The sequence below is a fragment of the Trachurus japonicus genome, chromosome 1 (assembly GCF_045865225.1).
Source record: "Trachurus japonicus isolate A0001 chromosome 1, Traja_1.0".
NCBI classification, from domain to species: domain Eukaryota; kingdom Metazoa; phylum Chordata; class Actinopteri; order Carangiformes; family Carangidae; genus Trachurus; species Trachurus japonicus.
This window is the reverse complement of record NC_140907.1, coordinates 6,617,325-6,633,279: the sequence shown is the minus strand read 5'-3', so window position 1 is coordinate 6,633,279 and position 15,955 is coordinate 6,617,325. Positions and strand designations below refer to the sequence as shown.

Genomic DNA, 15,955 nt, shown 5'->3' with positions numbered 1-15,955 from the left:
ACGTAACCAGCCTGCACAGAGCATGTGAGGTTGACTGTCATCCCAGTGGTTGTTTGTTTCAGTATTCCTGCTGCATGTAGTTGAAGCTGAACAGTATTTTTTTTTTAAACAGTCATATTTAGAAAAATAATAGTGTTCTAATTACAGATCTAAATTCAGCATGCTAAAGCTGGACAGTGTTGATTAGGACACTGATGATCCACCGCCTCTCTAAAAACACATACATCACTCAACACCTATAGACAACGTGCATAATAATGTTACATGATGCTGCTATGAAAATGTAGCTTTGTCAAAAAAACATGAATATAATTTCCTTAAGTTCAGAGTGTAACTGTCAGTGTCAGGCCATCATTGTAAATAAGAACATGTTCTTAATTGATTTCGCCTGGTTAAATAAAGGTTAAATAAACTGAGACCAAGGCTTGGCTGAGATGACGTGAGCTGATACTGGTCATGTGTTTCTGAATTCATTTCTTTGAACTCTTTATTCTACTCAGAGTGAATCTGAAAACACAAATTATACATGTCTAACTGTCAGTGTAACTGTCTTGTCATGTGTGCTTAAATGTTCATCAATTAAAAAAAAAAATGAAAACACATATTGTATTTTACTGCCTGTGTTTGCAACAGACAGACAAAGCCAATTGAAATGTACAGTGACAGTTGATGTGGCGTTTTAACCAAAGTCAGATTATGTGTAGTTACAGCGTGGGAGAAGCATCTTCATTATCATGGCGCCTCTCGCTGCGGTGGAACATGGTGGTTTTGTACAACTCGGGTAGATTGGAGCCTCTTTCACGAGCTGTGACCACTTGAGAGGAATATTAGATGTGGTGGAAACTCATGTGGTCTGTTGGAGAAAGAAAGAAAAAAAAGTCTCCTTCGATCACACAGACATCATGTGATCTTCCACAGATTAGCAGCACATGTAGACTGCTGGAGTCAGGGTAACGTGCTGCTGACACTGTTGTGACAAATGTGACGGCTTCAGTTTGATAAATAGGTTGGTGACATGATGAAAGTATTACAGTGTAATGAGGCACCACTACATCAAGACCCTCAGACAGGCAGGGCTGTGATGGTCAGCCTTCAAAATAATGTTTTATTTCAAAATAAGAGATGATAATGGTTAACATTCAGTTGTGCAAGTGCAAATACACATTTATACTCCTATAGTTTCCTTTACTTTTACTAAATATCATCATTACTTGTAAAACTACTATACTGTCTATCACTACTTTAGGATTTGGATCAAAATGACACAATATTGGTCCAGTCAAACTCTAACTGAAGACTTTTAGAGTTAGTGTCGATAGGTTATGCCACTATTGTCACTATGAAAGCACAACAGACCCTCAGGTAGAGACGGCTGTCCTATGATTGATTAGAAATTTGGCTTCTGAGAAATTCTTGCAGATTGAAGAGAGGACACACAAGTAAGGCAAAGGAAGTGCTGTGTGTGTGACATGGTGCTATTTGTAGCTGTGGTCAGTAGGATTTGTGTGGATAAAAAAGTGTGTAGAACAGTGTAAAGTCCTGACCTTAAAAGTATTTTTGGATACATCAGCATGAGTCAATGCTTTTGCAGTGCGTTCAGCACTGATAAGTCACGAGGTATAAACAGACCAGTGTAGTCATTCAGGTTTGAAAATCTCAGTGTTTTTATTGTAAGTATTGCATCTTCAACTTACACGGCTTGAATCATCATCAGAGTGCATGTTTTACAAAGGATGGCCACAGGTTCAGAACAACAGGAGGACTCCCTATACGTGGGGGCTGCTCGTTTGATTGGACTATCTTGACCTCATGGACCCGTTTGCTCAAAGTCAACCTCCTGAGAGACCGACACCAGAATGGAGAGAGTGGTTTACAAAAGACACTGCGACTTCCACTTCACCGGTGCTGGTACACTTCTGGCCAAGCTGCAAAACTGATTCTCAACACTCCTGGGAAGTTGATCCCAGAGCCTGGACTGCATGTCTACACCTACACCTGACCTTAAACACAGAGGTAAAAATATAGCTTTGTGATCACCAGTTTATGAAGATATGCTATTGTTTTGAATTTGCAGCATAGCCAGAAACTACTTATTACACCTCCCAAATAACCTGGGCTGATCCTAGACCAGTCTGCACTTGGACCTCTTAACATATCCTTTAGCTTTCAATGCAAAATGATACCTGCAGGTTATGAGACAGAGCCTTTACAGCCAGTTAGTGTAGCTGACACTGGACTGACTGGTCTCCAGACAGACTGCAGGAGTCTGATATGTACCGAGGAGCAGGTGCAGGAGTGAGATCAGTGCAGAGTGATCATGGACCAGGTTCCTTTCCAAAGCTCAGCCTTAGTAACAACAAACACACGCTCACTCACTCACTCACACACACACACACACACACACACTCACATGAGAGAGGACAGGCCTGGCTTTAGTTGAATCAGTTCTTGTAGTTTGTTTTATCCCGTTTTGGGATATAAAGATCGGAATAGTTGGCCCCAGGAGACAACACAATGAGTGCCAGACACTTTTCTCACTTTTTTTTTGATAAACAACAGACCCAACACTGTCAGATTTGTCCCAATGTAGTAAAAATATTTTTGTACTCTACGCAGTTTTTAAAACACAAGTGTCTGATCCAGCTCTGCACAAGGAGTGAAAATTCAGTTGTCAGGCATGGGACCTTTTTCCTGTCAGCAGTGCAGGTTCATAAAACCAACATATGAAGAAGAAAAAAACAGAAACAAAGAGAAGATGAAGGTTAATAACTTAAACGAGGGCAGAATAAATGTAAACTGTCCCTCAGAGAGAGAGAGAGAGAGAGAGAGAGACAGAGAGAGCAAGAGAAAGAGAGAGAGAGGACACTGAGGTGTTTCGAGGTGGTTTTGGCATTAGTTTTTTTTGTTTGTTTTTTAAATAATCAAGCACCAGACGTGGTGACTTTCTGATTCAGTGCCAAGTCCAACTACCTCAACGGAGCTCCGCAGAGAGCTGACGTGTCAAACTCTACACCTTAATGATGTCCTTCAGAGAAACCAAAGGATTTGTTCTTCTTTGTTTATTTTTTTCTTTAAACCCTCAGTCAGAGGCCTTGTAAATGTAAGACACGTTTTGTCAACTAAAACACAAGTCTAATAGAGACTACCATCCTCCTAAAGGAGGAAAGTGGAGTTTTAGACCCCTTTTATTGTGTAGTAGCTGGCTCAATATTTGCCAGTAAAGTCTTGGCTATCAGTGAGCCTTGTGCAAAGGAACCCCCCCACCCCCACCCCCCCTCCCTCAGCTCAGACCCAAACTCCCCGGGACGGGCTTCTACCAGCGGACCGGTCCAACCAGCTCCAGCCTCTATCAGCCCGTCCCACCAGACTAGATACAAACGCATCATTGCAGGCAGAGTGTAAGAGGTGTGGGGGGTCGGGGGGGGGGTCAGCTCCGGACAAGGCTGGTGACTCTAAACAGGCGAGGCTCAGCACTAGGAGCAGCTTAGGGGCCAATTACATTTCAAGTGTCCATTGAATAAAACATCAGAAAAAACAAAACAGCTACATTTTTTTCTTATTCCCTCCCACCCGCACCCCAACCCCCCCCTCCCCCCAAAAAATAAGCAAAAATAATAATAATAATAACAATAACCCATAAAATATACAATTCTTAAAATAAGGAATGAGGAATAAGCATCGAGGAGTAAAATAAGACAGAACCAAAATAAGTTAACCTCTTTTTTTCCCCACTGGTTGTGTTCTTTGAGGGATCGAAAAATAAATATTCAAAAGGGCGGTGCTTTTTTTTTTTATCTGTCACTCTCAAAAAGGAGTCGTGAGAGCTGATGACAGTGGGGAAGAGAAAAAAACAATAATAAAACAGAAGTGTGGTTGAAGTGCAATCCTTAACACCAGTGGAGCTGGGATGGCGAACAGTGACATCATACAACCCGTTTTCTTCTGCCCACACATCACCTGACCGCCAGTGGAATGCCGTGTGCAGCGGGGTTTTTTTTTGTCCCCTAATCGTGAACATTACAAAATAGAGAGAAGGGGGGAAAAAGTCTCATAAATTAAGAGTGTCACACAAACTCAGCATTCTCCAACAGAAGTCCTAGTAAGTCGCTTTTTTTCAGGAAGTTACTCTCTCTTTTTTTCTTTATCACATTGAAGAAGAACTTTTTTTTTCTTCGACGTTCGAGCGTTTCCTTTAAAACTGAATAAAATCAAATGGTATCCATGCCACATCCACTGCCACTCTGAAGAGGACAAAATCTTTCCAAAGAATTCAATTTTAAAATGCACAATAAACACAGGTCAAACAGCAACAGAGGCAATAGTTCTATCCATGAGCTCTACCTTTTTTTTTTTTTTTAAACTCCTTTTTAAAGTGTAATTTATTAAGCTATTTGTATGTACAAAAAAAGAAAAAGAAAAAAGAAGAAAAATTAGCTTGTTTGGACGGTCGGTCACACACTTTAGGGAGAAAAGAAAACAAAAAGGGGGAAGGAGTTCAAACTGACAAAAGACAAAAACAACTACAAGAGTTATTGCTTGTTACTGCTGGAAAAAGGATGGACATCTATTCCAAAATGTGTTGTTGTTGTAGTTGTTTGGACTTTTTCCTTGTCACTGTTGTTTGCTTTTTTTGGGTTTTCTTTTTTCTTTCTTTCTTTCTTTATTTTACTTCTTGGTTTGTGCCGTTTCTATGGACAGCTGTAAAGTAGGCAAGTGCAGGATGGCTTGTTGTAGCTGCTTGTCGAGGGGAAAAACAAAAACACACACACAAAGTTACAATTTCCACTCTTTGAAAATTCACTGAGCACCCACATTCAACAGGAATGTTTGTTTTTTTCCTTCCTCCATGTTTTTTTTGTGGTTGTTTTCCTCCATGCTTGGTTGGAAACAATCACAGCAGACACACTTTGTTTGCTTTACAAGCTTAGTGGTGGTGGATCTGATCTGCTTCCCTGTTGGTTTGTTTCACAATAGCACCAATTCAAGTGTCCAAGCTTCTGCAGAGTTGAGCAGAGGTAATGACAAAAAAAAAAAAAAGAAGGAAAAGGATTAAATTCAGGGCTGGAGGGATGTTCGTCAGGAACCAAGCTGTGCTGATATTCAAAGTTCACCCACAGTGTTCGTTAAAGTCCAGATCGGATGTATTCCCGTTTATCCAGGATACGCAGGATCAGCTCAACATACACACACGCACCCACAGGAGGGAGAACCCAGAAACTCTAAATTATTTCAATATCACATGAATTTTAAGTGCATTTTGGATCAAATCAGGGATCGTGAATTTTTCGTTTTCTTTTAAAAAAATTCAGACATTTTGTGGTTCGAGGAAATAAAAGACGTAAAATCAATCATTCAATTCAACTGGGGGTGGGGTTTAAAAATGTAAATGATTGGAAACCAAGTGGCAGTCTCATATCACTGTGTCAATGTGTTTGGGTCCCTGGTGTCAGTACAGGGGGGCGGGTGAGGAAGGGGAGGACTAGGACTAGGACTAGGACTAGGACTAGGACTAGGACTGGGAGCAGGAGGGCCGAGCTGCTCGGAGCCAGGGGAACGCCGGTAGCTGGGGGCCGGGCCGTCGTCTGAGGTGACTGGGTGTCTGTGTGTAGGCATGGCTGGATGGAGAAACAGATGGGAGGGGCCGGTGGGCTTTGGCGGGCAGGTGGTGGTGGTGGGGGTGGTGCTGGGGGTGTGGGGGCTCTAGGAGGAGAAGGCAAGTTTGACACTGCAGGAGGAGTAGCCCTCGTCGCTGGCCATGCTCTGCAGGCTGCTGTGGTCGTCCAGGTCGCTGGTGCTGGCCGTGCTCACACTGTCCAGCTCTCCATGGGAGAACTCCGTGCTTTCCACGTCCACCTCGATCTCCTCTGCAGCCCAGAACAAGGGGGGGGGGGGAGAGAAGAACAGACTGTGACTACTGAGAAGCAGCATGTTTCTAACAGTGGACTAGTGTCAGGATCATCTATATACTTTTCTTCATGTCACTGAATCCTGTGAACAGATAGAAACCAATAATGCGTCGGCCATCTCTTTGACCATCTCTCATCCTCAGAACCTGTCTGTGGAATTTCCAGGCTGGTTTTGTTGCTGCCAGAGATAAAAATGTTTTAAAAATGTGCAACACAGACATAAAAGATACAGTAAGATAAGGGGAGATACGATCAGGCTTTGGCTCCAGCAACACATGTCAGATCATTTTCTCTTGGTTTTGATAGTAAAATACAGATTATCAGTAAAGTTATTGTTTTAGCGATAGAATATAAAATAGGTCAGATGGCATTTGTGAAACATGATGACTCTAAAATGCTCAAGTATGTGTTGATCTCTATGTCAAATAAATATGGATCCATTTAAAATCACTGAGTGTGACTGATTTCAACACTAACTCTTCACAGGGTTCCTATAAGCCAACTTAAATTTAAGACTTTTTAAGACGTTTTTAAAGCCACTTGAAAAGAAATTTGAGACCGACTTCACAATAAACACAAATGCAAAAAAAAAACAAAAACGTCACCACATCTATTACATAGGGTTAGGGACAATTTTACCCACTTTCCTATGTGATCCAAGGTAAAGTGACTGCTACATGAATGATTGGGGGGAAAAAAACTGATTTGGGAGCTGGAGGCGGTAAGAAATTTAGCAGTGACGGCCACCACTAACTTCTCTATGTCAGATTGTTACCAATTATTTTGAGATTTGAGAATAATTATAATCATAAAATCCCACTTACCAAGTGTTAACATTTTTAAGACGTTTGAAAAATTGATTTAAGACATTTTAATGCCAATTAAGGCCTTGTTTTTAGATTAATGAATTCAATGCCTTTTAAGACTTTTTAAGGATCCGTATGTGCACTTCTTTCAGTTAACTAAAGTTTACTTGTTTTTTTAAACCTCTAGTTGGGAAATCTACATTGATTATCCACTTCACTTCACTCTGCTCTTCCACTCTGACCAGTACAACCGCATTGTTGTAAAATTAACCTGAGAGCAGCTCGAGGGTCTCCATGGCCTTGTAGTTGCCAAATTAAAAGTGGTGTTGACAGACTGCGGCCTCTCTCACCTTGGTCAGAGTCGGAGCGGTCGGAGCAGAGGGTGGAGCCCACGCTGTCCATGCGTATCCTCTCTCCCTCTCCCGGGCTGCTCTGGGCTGCAGCGCTGCTGCCTCCCCCCAGCAGCTCCAACTGGCGCTGGAGGTGCCTCTGCTCACGCTCCAGAGACTCCAGCTGGTACTGGCTCTTCCTGTCCGCCTCTTCAAGTTTCTGACAGGGGCGAGAGAAGGGGGAGACAGCGAAAAGGTTAATTATGTGTCCCAGAAACCAGGGTCAGACAGGAATCTGTAGATAAATGCATGTGAGAGGAGAGGAGAGGAGAGGAGGAGAAAAGGGTGAGACAATGTAAGAAGAAGAAGCATTGAGAGAAGGAGGAACGCCTGACGCAAGAATGCAGACATACTGAATAGATGGATGTTGTTTGTCTGAAAGGGAAATTCCTCTGGTATATAAAAGTCTGTCAAAATACAAACACTCCTCAACAGCCTTTGAACACGTAGCCACTGTTAAAAGCCAGCGTCTCCCCTCAGGTCTTTCTGCTGCTGGCTCTAAAAGTCCTACACGATTTTCCTCACCTGCCTTGTTTACACCGTGTGTGTTGGCTTTCTTTACTTGCTGCCTCCGTTTACTTCTGGTGCCATTAGGATGTAAGCGAGGCGGCCGTGGCAGGGAGCGATACGGCCGCGTTGTGCTCTAACCTTGTAGTCTCGTGTCACGGTTTGCCCACAGTGACGAGCGTGACTCCCGGCGACGGACCAAAACAATAGGCCATCAATAAGCGCTGAAGAGACTCAAGTTGACAGCAGCAGAAGTGCAGAGTGGGGGCAGTAGTAAGGGGGGGAGGAGGGAGGGAGACCACCACAACAATATGGGCTTTATGCAGCCCCCCCCTCCCTCCTCTGTTACGTGATGCACACTACAGGACTTTTCACATGCAGGCTGCTAAATCTCAGGCGGTCACATGCCTGTTTTTAAAGTGGATGGGAAGGCGTGAAGCTGGTTGTCCTAACGTGTTACACACTCCACAAGGCTGCCACCGGCTGAACGCTGGTTACAACTTGACTCCAATTCCTATCTATAATGTATTATAATTATACATGTATTCGTCAAACTATTAGGAACTGATTTATTTATAGATGCACTCAGCTCCACCTCAGCAGGAAAAACCAAATCCTAGTTCCAATACAGAGGCATAAACAACTACAGGTGTTATTAAATGTATTCTTATATGTTCATAAGCTAAAATGATTCTTATCAGTGTTGTGATGAAAACGGCTGAAAACAAAGCTGCAATAAAAATCCACACACACACTCAGTTGATAACTGCATGGATCTCCTCGGCAGCAACACTGATAAACTACATGTTAAAGGGATAGTTCAACATTTTGGCAAATTGGCCCATTGCCATAATCCCTATAGTCATAGCAGTAGGTTCGTTACCTTTAATTGTCGGTGTAAGATGTTTTTAGAACGGCGGAGCAGAGCCGTGAGCTGCTCAGAGCTACACTACGGAGGCTCATTATGGGATTTCTTGGTTTCCCTCATCAAACTCATCAAATACACAATCCAACAACTCCACAACGCTCTGGTGGACAAGTCGTGACCTGCACATTCACCACGCTATGAGATAATAACACAACGTTACCACACAGAGTTGTTTTAGAGGGAAATTCATGCAAAACCGCTGATGCGCGTTGCCTTCAGGGACAGTTTTTCAGCAAGCAGTCTCTGAACTGTAAATTCCGGACTATTAAGCGCACCTGAATATAAGCCGCACCAGCTAAATTTAAAAAGAAAATAGATTTTGTACATATATAGGCCGCACCTGAATATAAGCAGCAGGTTTTTCATGTTGTAACATGAGATATTTACACAGAAAGACAGTGCACGGAAGCTGTGTGGAACTATGCAAGTCCGCTCACTTTTCCGCTGTTTTGGTTACGCTCCTAGCCATGTACATCTGTTGACAACGAAGCCGGCGAAAAATCAATAAATGGAGCGGTGGATAACGTTACATGACACATACGATGTTACGGCGTGTGTGTTTGTGTAGTCTTAACCGTCATAAACAAGATATTACGGAGCGCGTTTGTGTCGCGGTGCTGCAGAGAGGAGAGCTGGGACACCGGGGCGGCGGCCAGGTGCTGTAGTGATGTTGCAAGGCCTCTGTTCTCGCTCGTAACAAGTCACAAGTCATGTAGCGAGTTAAACCATCACAATTACTCCGGAGCTTTTTAATTAAGGTAAAAATGTAGCAGAGCCACGGGGGAAATCCTGCTTAGTTCCTGACATGCTTTTTTTTCAAACTGTGCCTGAAAATCGGCAGTACGGCACCAACACAGCACCAACACGACAGTAGGCTTAACATGCCTGGTTAGAAAATAAAACACTGCACCAAAACTCAAAACTAGTGTCTTCTTCGGCGCATAATCTTTCCCCACATGTCTGTCTCACTTGCGCTTCCCCCGGAGGCCGTTAAAAATCTATAAATTAGCCGCATCATTGTATAGGCCGCAGGGTTCAAAGCGTGAGAAAAAAGTAGCGGCTTATAGTCCGGAAATTACGGTATTTACCCTGTATTTGCCTCGAAAACGTCTCAATTTCGTAACGTTCCGTTATTATCTCATGGCGTGGTGAATGTGCAGCTCACAACTTGTCCACCAGAGCGTTTTGGAGTTTTGGGATTTTGTATTTGATGAGTTTGATGAGGGAAACCAAGAAATTCCTTTAGCCTCCGTAGCGTAGCTCTGAGCAGCCTGCTGCTCTGCTCCTCCGTTCTAAAAATAGCTTACACCGACAATTAAAGGTAACAAACCTACTGCTATGACTATAGGGATTATGGCAATGGGCCAATTTGCCAAAATGTTGAACTATCCCTTTAACACTGATGCCAGCGGCAGGCGGTCGTATCTGACAGCAGAGGGTTAGTTTGGGCAGTTGCATCAACGTGCCGCCACCGTTCTGACCTGTGTTCTGAAATGTGTTTGCGTCCTTTTACCTTTATGTGTGCTTTGGCTTTGTTGAGCAGGCCCAGGGTGGTATGGCGATTGCAGTCGGGTCCCAAGGGGATGAGGGCCTTCAACCGCTCCAGACACAGCCGCAGGTGAGCTCGTCTGCACAGGAGACACAGAGACACAGAGAGGAAGATGATGATGAGATAAATCACAGTGGACAGCAGGGCAGAGATCTGGGTTCGTCACACTTTTCCCCACCGGTCTTGGCCTGCTCGTGACTTTTAACCAGTACAGTCTGGTTTCTTGGTTGAACTCCAGCCTGATATCAAACACGAGAAGGATCACATCCGAAAACAGTGTTTAACTATGATATAACCCACTTTTCCTCTCTCCTTACACCATCATATTGAATATTCCTCTATTATTTTTGGATAACAACAGATATGAAGCAATATATAACTGTAAACCTACTTCTTCAAGTAAAAGCGACAGATTTACACGAGAGCATGTATTTGTGTATTTCTCCTGTGGTTCACAGAACGTGAGGCAGCATCCTGTCACCTTGTGGCGTCGGCTCATTCACACAAACCGCTATTACTTCCTGAAAATCCGAGGCACCGCAGACCCAGCTCATGTATTGTAAATCCCGGCTTATACTTTAACAACACAGCAGGTTACATATGATTCAGGTTTGGTTGTAAGCCTCGAGACGATACATTATCCTCTCGTCTCACCCAGATCCTCACCTACGTTACAAACAAGTTTCAGCCGAGCAGGGTGGGGGGCTGCAACGGTATTTCCTGGACCCTGCTGGGCTCGTACGCTCCATCATCCTGACAGTCCCTTATTCTGTTACTGGACACGGGCCCCGTGTACTATCTATCCTGCTAATGGCCCCCGAGTCGAGAGGTAAAGAGAGATAACTGTGGCTATAACACAATCAGCGCTCCATTAGCAGGAGCTGCCCTTTCAGCTACCCTGCAGGGAAGGCACGGCCCAGAGACATTAAGAGTCAGTGAACTCAGCGCAGCGACCCGGTGCTCAGGAACTATCTGTGTGTGGCAGCCCCAAGGAGACGGACCCAGGGGGACCAGAGCAGGAATTCACCACGCCGACTTTCACGGGGCTAGACTGCTCCCTTTGATACGCTCTGCTGCTTTAAGACTGGTGGAGACATGTGAGCGCTCGCTAGAGTATATCTGTCTCTCGTGTGTGTGTGTGTGTGTGTGTGTGGAGGTTAAGTTATGCATGGATGGTGCTGATAAGAGCACGAGAGAAGAGCGAGCCATTACACCAGTACAGTATGCGCAAGTGTGTACGCCAACAAGACGAGTTCTGCCTGTCTGGTGAGAGGAGGAGGAGGAGGAGGAGGAGGAGGAGGAGGAGGAGGAGGAGGTGGTGGCCCCGATTCAGTCTGTGGTGCTAAAAGTTTGCAAGTCACAAGACACACACACACACACACACCCATATAAGCGTGCGTGCACAGCCACACACTCACACACGCTTTTGTTTTTGGAGTTTGCATGATGACTATCAGTCTGGCTCAGGGCATCAGTCTGGGTAATCAGTTCTATTCATGGCAGAGAGCAGGGCCCACCTTCACTTCTTATCTGTGAAAGGTCTTTCTGTGTTTGTCTCATCTCAACACCACCGAACACACACACACACAGACACACTCACACAGCAGATATCAGCTGGCAATTAATCACATTGTACTCTTTCACAGCAGCCTGGGGGGAGAGCAGGCAGCTCCACCTGCGAGACAGACAGGACAACATGGCTGAATATTAGTCTGAGAGATTAACAGACAATATTGCCTGTTATGTTCAACACTGTAATTAAGATTATTACCTAGTTATGAGGAAACAAGGCATTAAGCGCGCTTTTTAAATTTTTTTTTTTACAGCAGTTAGCCATGTTTACTACAGCAATTTCCACATTAAGTTGGCTGTGTACACTGGGTTGTTTCAACGGCGCCGATACGCCAATAAATGATTTATCGTGCAGCTGTAGCTGACAAATATCATTTTTAAATTACAGGAGGAACAAACACATACTTGTTCAAGAATGTCCCATTTTTAACTTTAAGAAACTTCCGTGGACTTTAAGAACGTGCTGTTTACACGTACTTCTATCACAAGTGTTATCTTTCTCCTATTTCTATCCTGCATTTTATTCTATTCTATTTTATAAAATGTTAATTGTTGTTAAAAGTTGTCATTTTATTTTTCTGTTTTCTATTGCTATATTTTATTTTTTCTTGTTGTTTTTAATCTTCGTGCATTAGTCTCCTTGCTTTTTCTTGTTTTACCTCCTATATACAGTATATTGTTCAATCAAAATGTAAAGCACTTTGAATGGCATCGATTTGCTTTGAAAGGTGCTATATAAATAAAATTTGATTGATTGAACACACACACACACACACACACACACACACACACACACACACACACACACACACACACACACACACACACACACACACACACACACACACACACACACACACACACACACACACACACACACACACACACACACACACACACACACACACACACACACACACACACACACACACACACACACACACACACACACACACACACACACACACACACACACAGGGACCTGGGTTGCCTAATGAGGGAGGCTGTGAGAGAGTGCAGTGCAGGACAGGACACACTGGTCATGTATGGGCCTGTGTGTATGTGTGTGTCTGTCTGGCATCCAGTTAACAAACTCCAGACGCCACCGGAGACCAAGATGGTTTTCTCCTTTACTCCCGTCCAGATTACAGCGACCACCTCGGCAGACGACCTCAGATAACCTCCACTCCTGTTCTTCTTCTCCCGTCTCCCTCCTCCCTCCTCCCTCCTCCTCCCTCCTCCCTCCTCCCTCCTCCTCCCTCCTCCCTCCTCCTCCCTCCTCCCTCCTCCCTCCTCCTCCCTCCTCCGTCCTGCCATGATGAACGTGCGGAGGAAGGGAGGAAGCGGCGGTGTGCCGACCCGTGCACGGAGTATATCAACGCATTTCTGACAGAGCCTTCGACCGAAAATATCCCATCATGGCGCCCATCGGTGCCGAGGCCTCTATTAGTGAGTGCGGTGTGAGGCGTCACTTGTCGGCCTGCTGAACTACCACTTTTCACTAAGTCGGTGTGAAGTGAAAACACCACTCTACACTCATGTGATGATGATGATGAGGGGGAGGAAGAAGTAGTCTGCCACACAGTCACCTCTTGCAAACACTTAGAGCCCTGATTCAGTCCTTTTAACAGCTGCCTTATGTACTGCCTGTTCTCCTTTTATAGCGACATAAGCTATTGGTTGGCAGCGTTCAAACACCCTCGCTGTGCCTCTTATCGATAGGCAGACGTGTGAGACGCCTGCGTGGCATTCGTCTTAATCTCTGGGTGCATGACACGCTCCGCTGTGGAACAGTCTGATAACTACACGGGGCAAAGAAGAAGAAGAAGCTCCAAAAAACTATTAGAGGGAGTGACCGAGCAGGAACAGTGTGTGCTGTTGTGCAACACGCAGGCCAGGCACGGCACCGGACTGACTGGGGATGGAAAGTAAAACTGAAATTTTCATTCTTAGCAAGTGTTTCAGAATAAAGGATTTTGTGGAAAAAACTAAACTGTATGTTGTCTCCCAGCTATAGATGAAGGGAGAGACAGGTTTATCATGTCATGCCTGTACCAGCAGCACTGCTATCTCACTAAAGGGTTACAGGTCAGAGACTCACAGCTACTACTGATGCCCCCAAGACAAGTAATCCCTGAAAAGGCTTGTTTATCATGTAGACCCACAGCCAAAGAGCTTTGGCCGTTTGCAGCTTACAATATGAGTGGTGGCTTGTGACCATAAATACCTGCATGCTGCAGCCAGAATCTCTCTTTGCCTCCACGTAACACAGCGACCAGCGGCAGCAGAGCCGACTCTTTCCCTGAGTTCTTAGAAAAGGCCGGTGCTAGTTACATAAACAGCTACGGATTTACTGTTTAACCCTCTAACTTCCATGTCCTCAGCTGCACAGGCTAAAGACCGGTCAAGTAAACTTGGTTAAAGGATGTGGCATCACAGAGTGACAGGTAGAGTCAGAGGGGGGGCTGCTGTTAATGCAGCTGAGATGATATGTCATTGTTTTCATCAGGGGTTCAACCGCTCCCCAGCCTGAGGCCTGCATGGTTCTAGAGGATATGGCTTCATTAACCAAGTGGTGGCTTATATACTATATGTATTTTTGATACATATACGATAATATTACCAAGACGAGATATGAACGGATTCAATGAAATAATAATAATAAATCAGGGCCAAAGCCGAATTTTAATCTTCAGATTATTACCAATTGTTTGGTCTATAAAACATCAACAGTGATAAAGGCCCATGACAATACGCTACAGCACCAGGTGACATGCCCTTTTTCTAAAAGAAAGGAAAAAAAAGAAAAAAAAGAAAAGAAAAAAAAAACTGACTAATTAGATCTACAAAATCGGAGAAATGTGAATGAATACTAGTAAGAACAGAGGAAAACAGTTGAAAGATAAAAGGTGAGTGATCAAGAGTGATAAATGAATACAGATTTCTTTATGTAATATGCTGTTGGTCTTTAATCTATATTTGTGGTGTTTAATGAATGGCATGAGAGGCTGCAGGTTGCCTGAATGGGGGAACTCTCCATCTGTGGCGGATTACATAACACGTGGCCAGTTGCTACCAGGACCTGTGCTCCGAACTGTCACGCACAGCAGGGACATCAAATCCCTCACTCATAATAAGACAACACGGGCAAAAAACAACTGTGTTTTCCTTGTTTTCAGCAGAGGGAGATTCCTGGATATATATATATGTTGTGTGAACATAATAGCATTTTTCATTTTCGCTCTTGTTTGTTTAGCTGCCTTCCGGGTATACCTTAGCAAACAGCTGCTTTTGAAATCCCACGCTCTTTCTGGCCATGAGGCGGTGAGCTTCTGTGAACCCGAGCCTTAATACAGATCGATGTATAACGTAACTGCCTATTCAAAGGAAAACCCACATCTGAAGCTGCTGCTGCTGCTGCTGATCTCCCTCAGGTTCATGGGAGTAAACGTTTACAGCTTGTAAACACGTTATAAAACAGTTTTATGGGCGGCTTGTGATTTTATGCATCTCCTATACAGTGAAGTCTCAAAAAATGGTGGCTTGGTTCAGAAAGGACCTTGAAGCATCATAACACTACTTTAGAATTCATAAAGGGGGAAACATATGCTCTTGTGATTCAGGCATCGCAAATGCTGCACTACAGCTAAATGTACAGAAGAGATACCATCATGGAAATCTTAATTTGTTTGTAAATTGCATGTCGTATCCCATCACTTCCTCTTCCTGTACTTCATTATGATTACTGATCCTTGCAGGCCTCTGCAGGCGAGTCATGTAAGCACGTCCTATATCTCTCGTGCCTTGTTAGTGCCCATCGACAGGAAAACAAACAACATGCAGCCTGTTTATGAGGTTAATTATGTGCATATTACACAACTAACAAAAAGAGAGAAGATTCAGGTGTGTAAAACCCCCCAAACAAACCCATAAACTTCAGCTGCATGTTGTATCCCAAAGGTTTTCCACTCACACTCAGCCAGCCTTCCCCTTTCCTCCTGAGACGGTGGGGCACTTCCACTCTACCAGTGTGTGTGCATGCATGTGTATCTCTTTCTAGCTTGTGTGTGTGTGTGTGTGTGTGTGTGTGTGTGTTCCTGTGGCTTGTGTTCCTGATGGGCCCCAGATGGGTACGCAGGCAGGCAGCTCTGCCTTTTGGCTTTGACATGTGAGCGAGCAGCCGGCCCCGGGTCACTGCACCACACCTTCCCTCCCCATCCTGACTCCCCATCAACCGTGTGCACACATTGCCTTTTCTTCCCTGATCTAACAACTTTCATGTATTGTATTGTGATTGG

The 15,955-nt window shown here is 44.2% G+C and overlaps 1 protein-coding gene across 2 annotated transcripts in view; it reads right to left on the bottom strand.

Moving 5' to 3' along the window:
• Nucleotides 1-1,640: 1,640 nt before the first annotated feature.
• Nucleotides 1,641-15,955, bottom strand: part of mxi1 (max interactor 1, dimerization protein) — a 34,752-nt gene continuing 20,437 nt past the window's right edge. For both annotated transcript variants that reach the window (XM_085804673.1, XM_085804748.1), the window contains exons 4-6: nt 10,050-10,164; nt 7,063-7,261; nt 1,641-5,864 (exon numbers count right to left, since the gene is read on the bottom strand). In XM_085804673.1, coding sequence (XP_085660799.1) covers nt 5,701-5,864; nt 7,063-7,261; nt 10,050-10,164 — 478 coding nt within the window. In that variant the 3' untranslated portion in view covers nt 1,641-5,700. The remainder of the gene's footprint in view (nt 5,865-7,062; nt 7,262-10,049; nt 10,165-15,955) is intronic.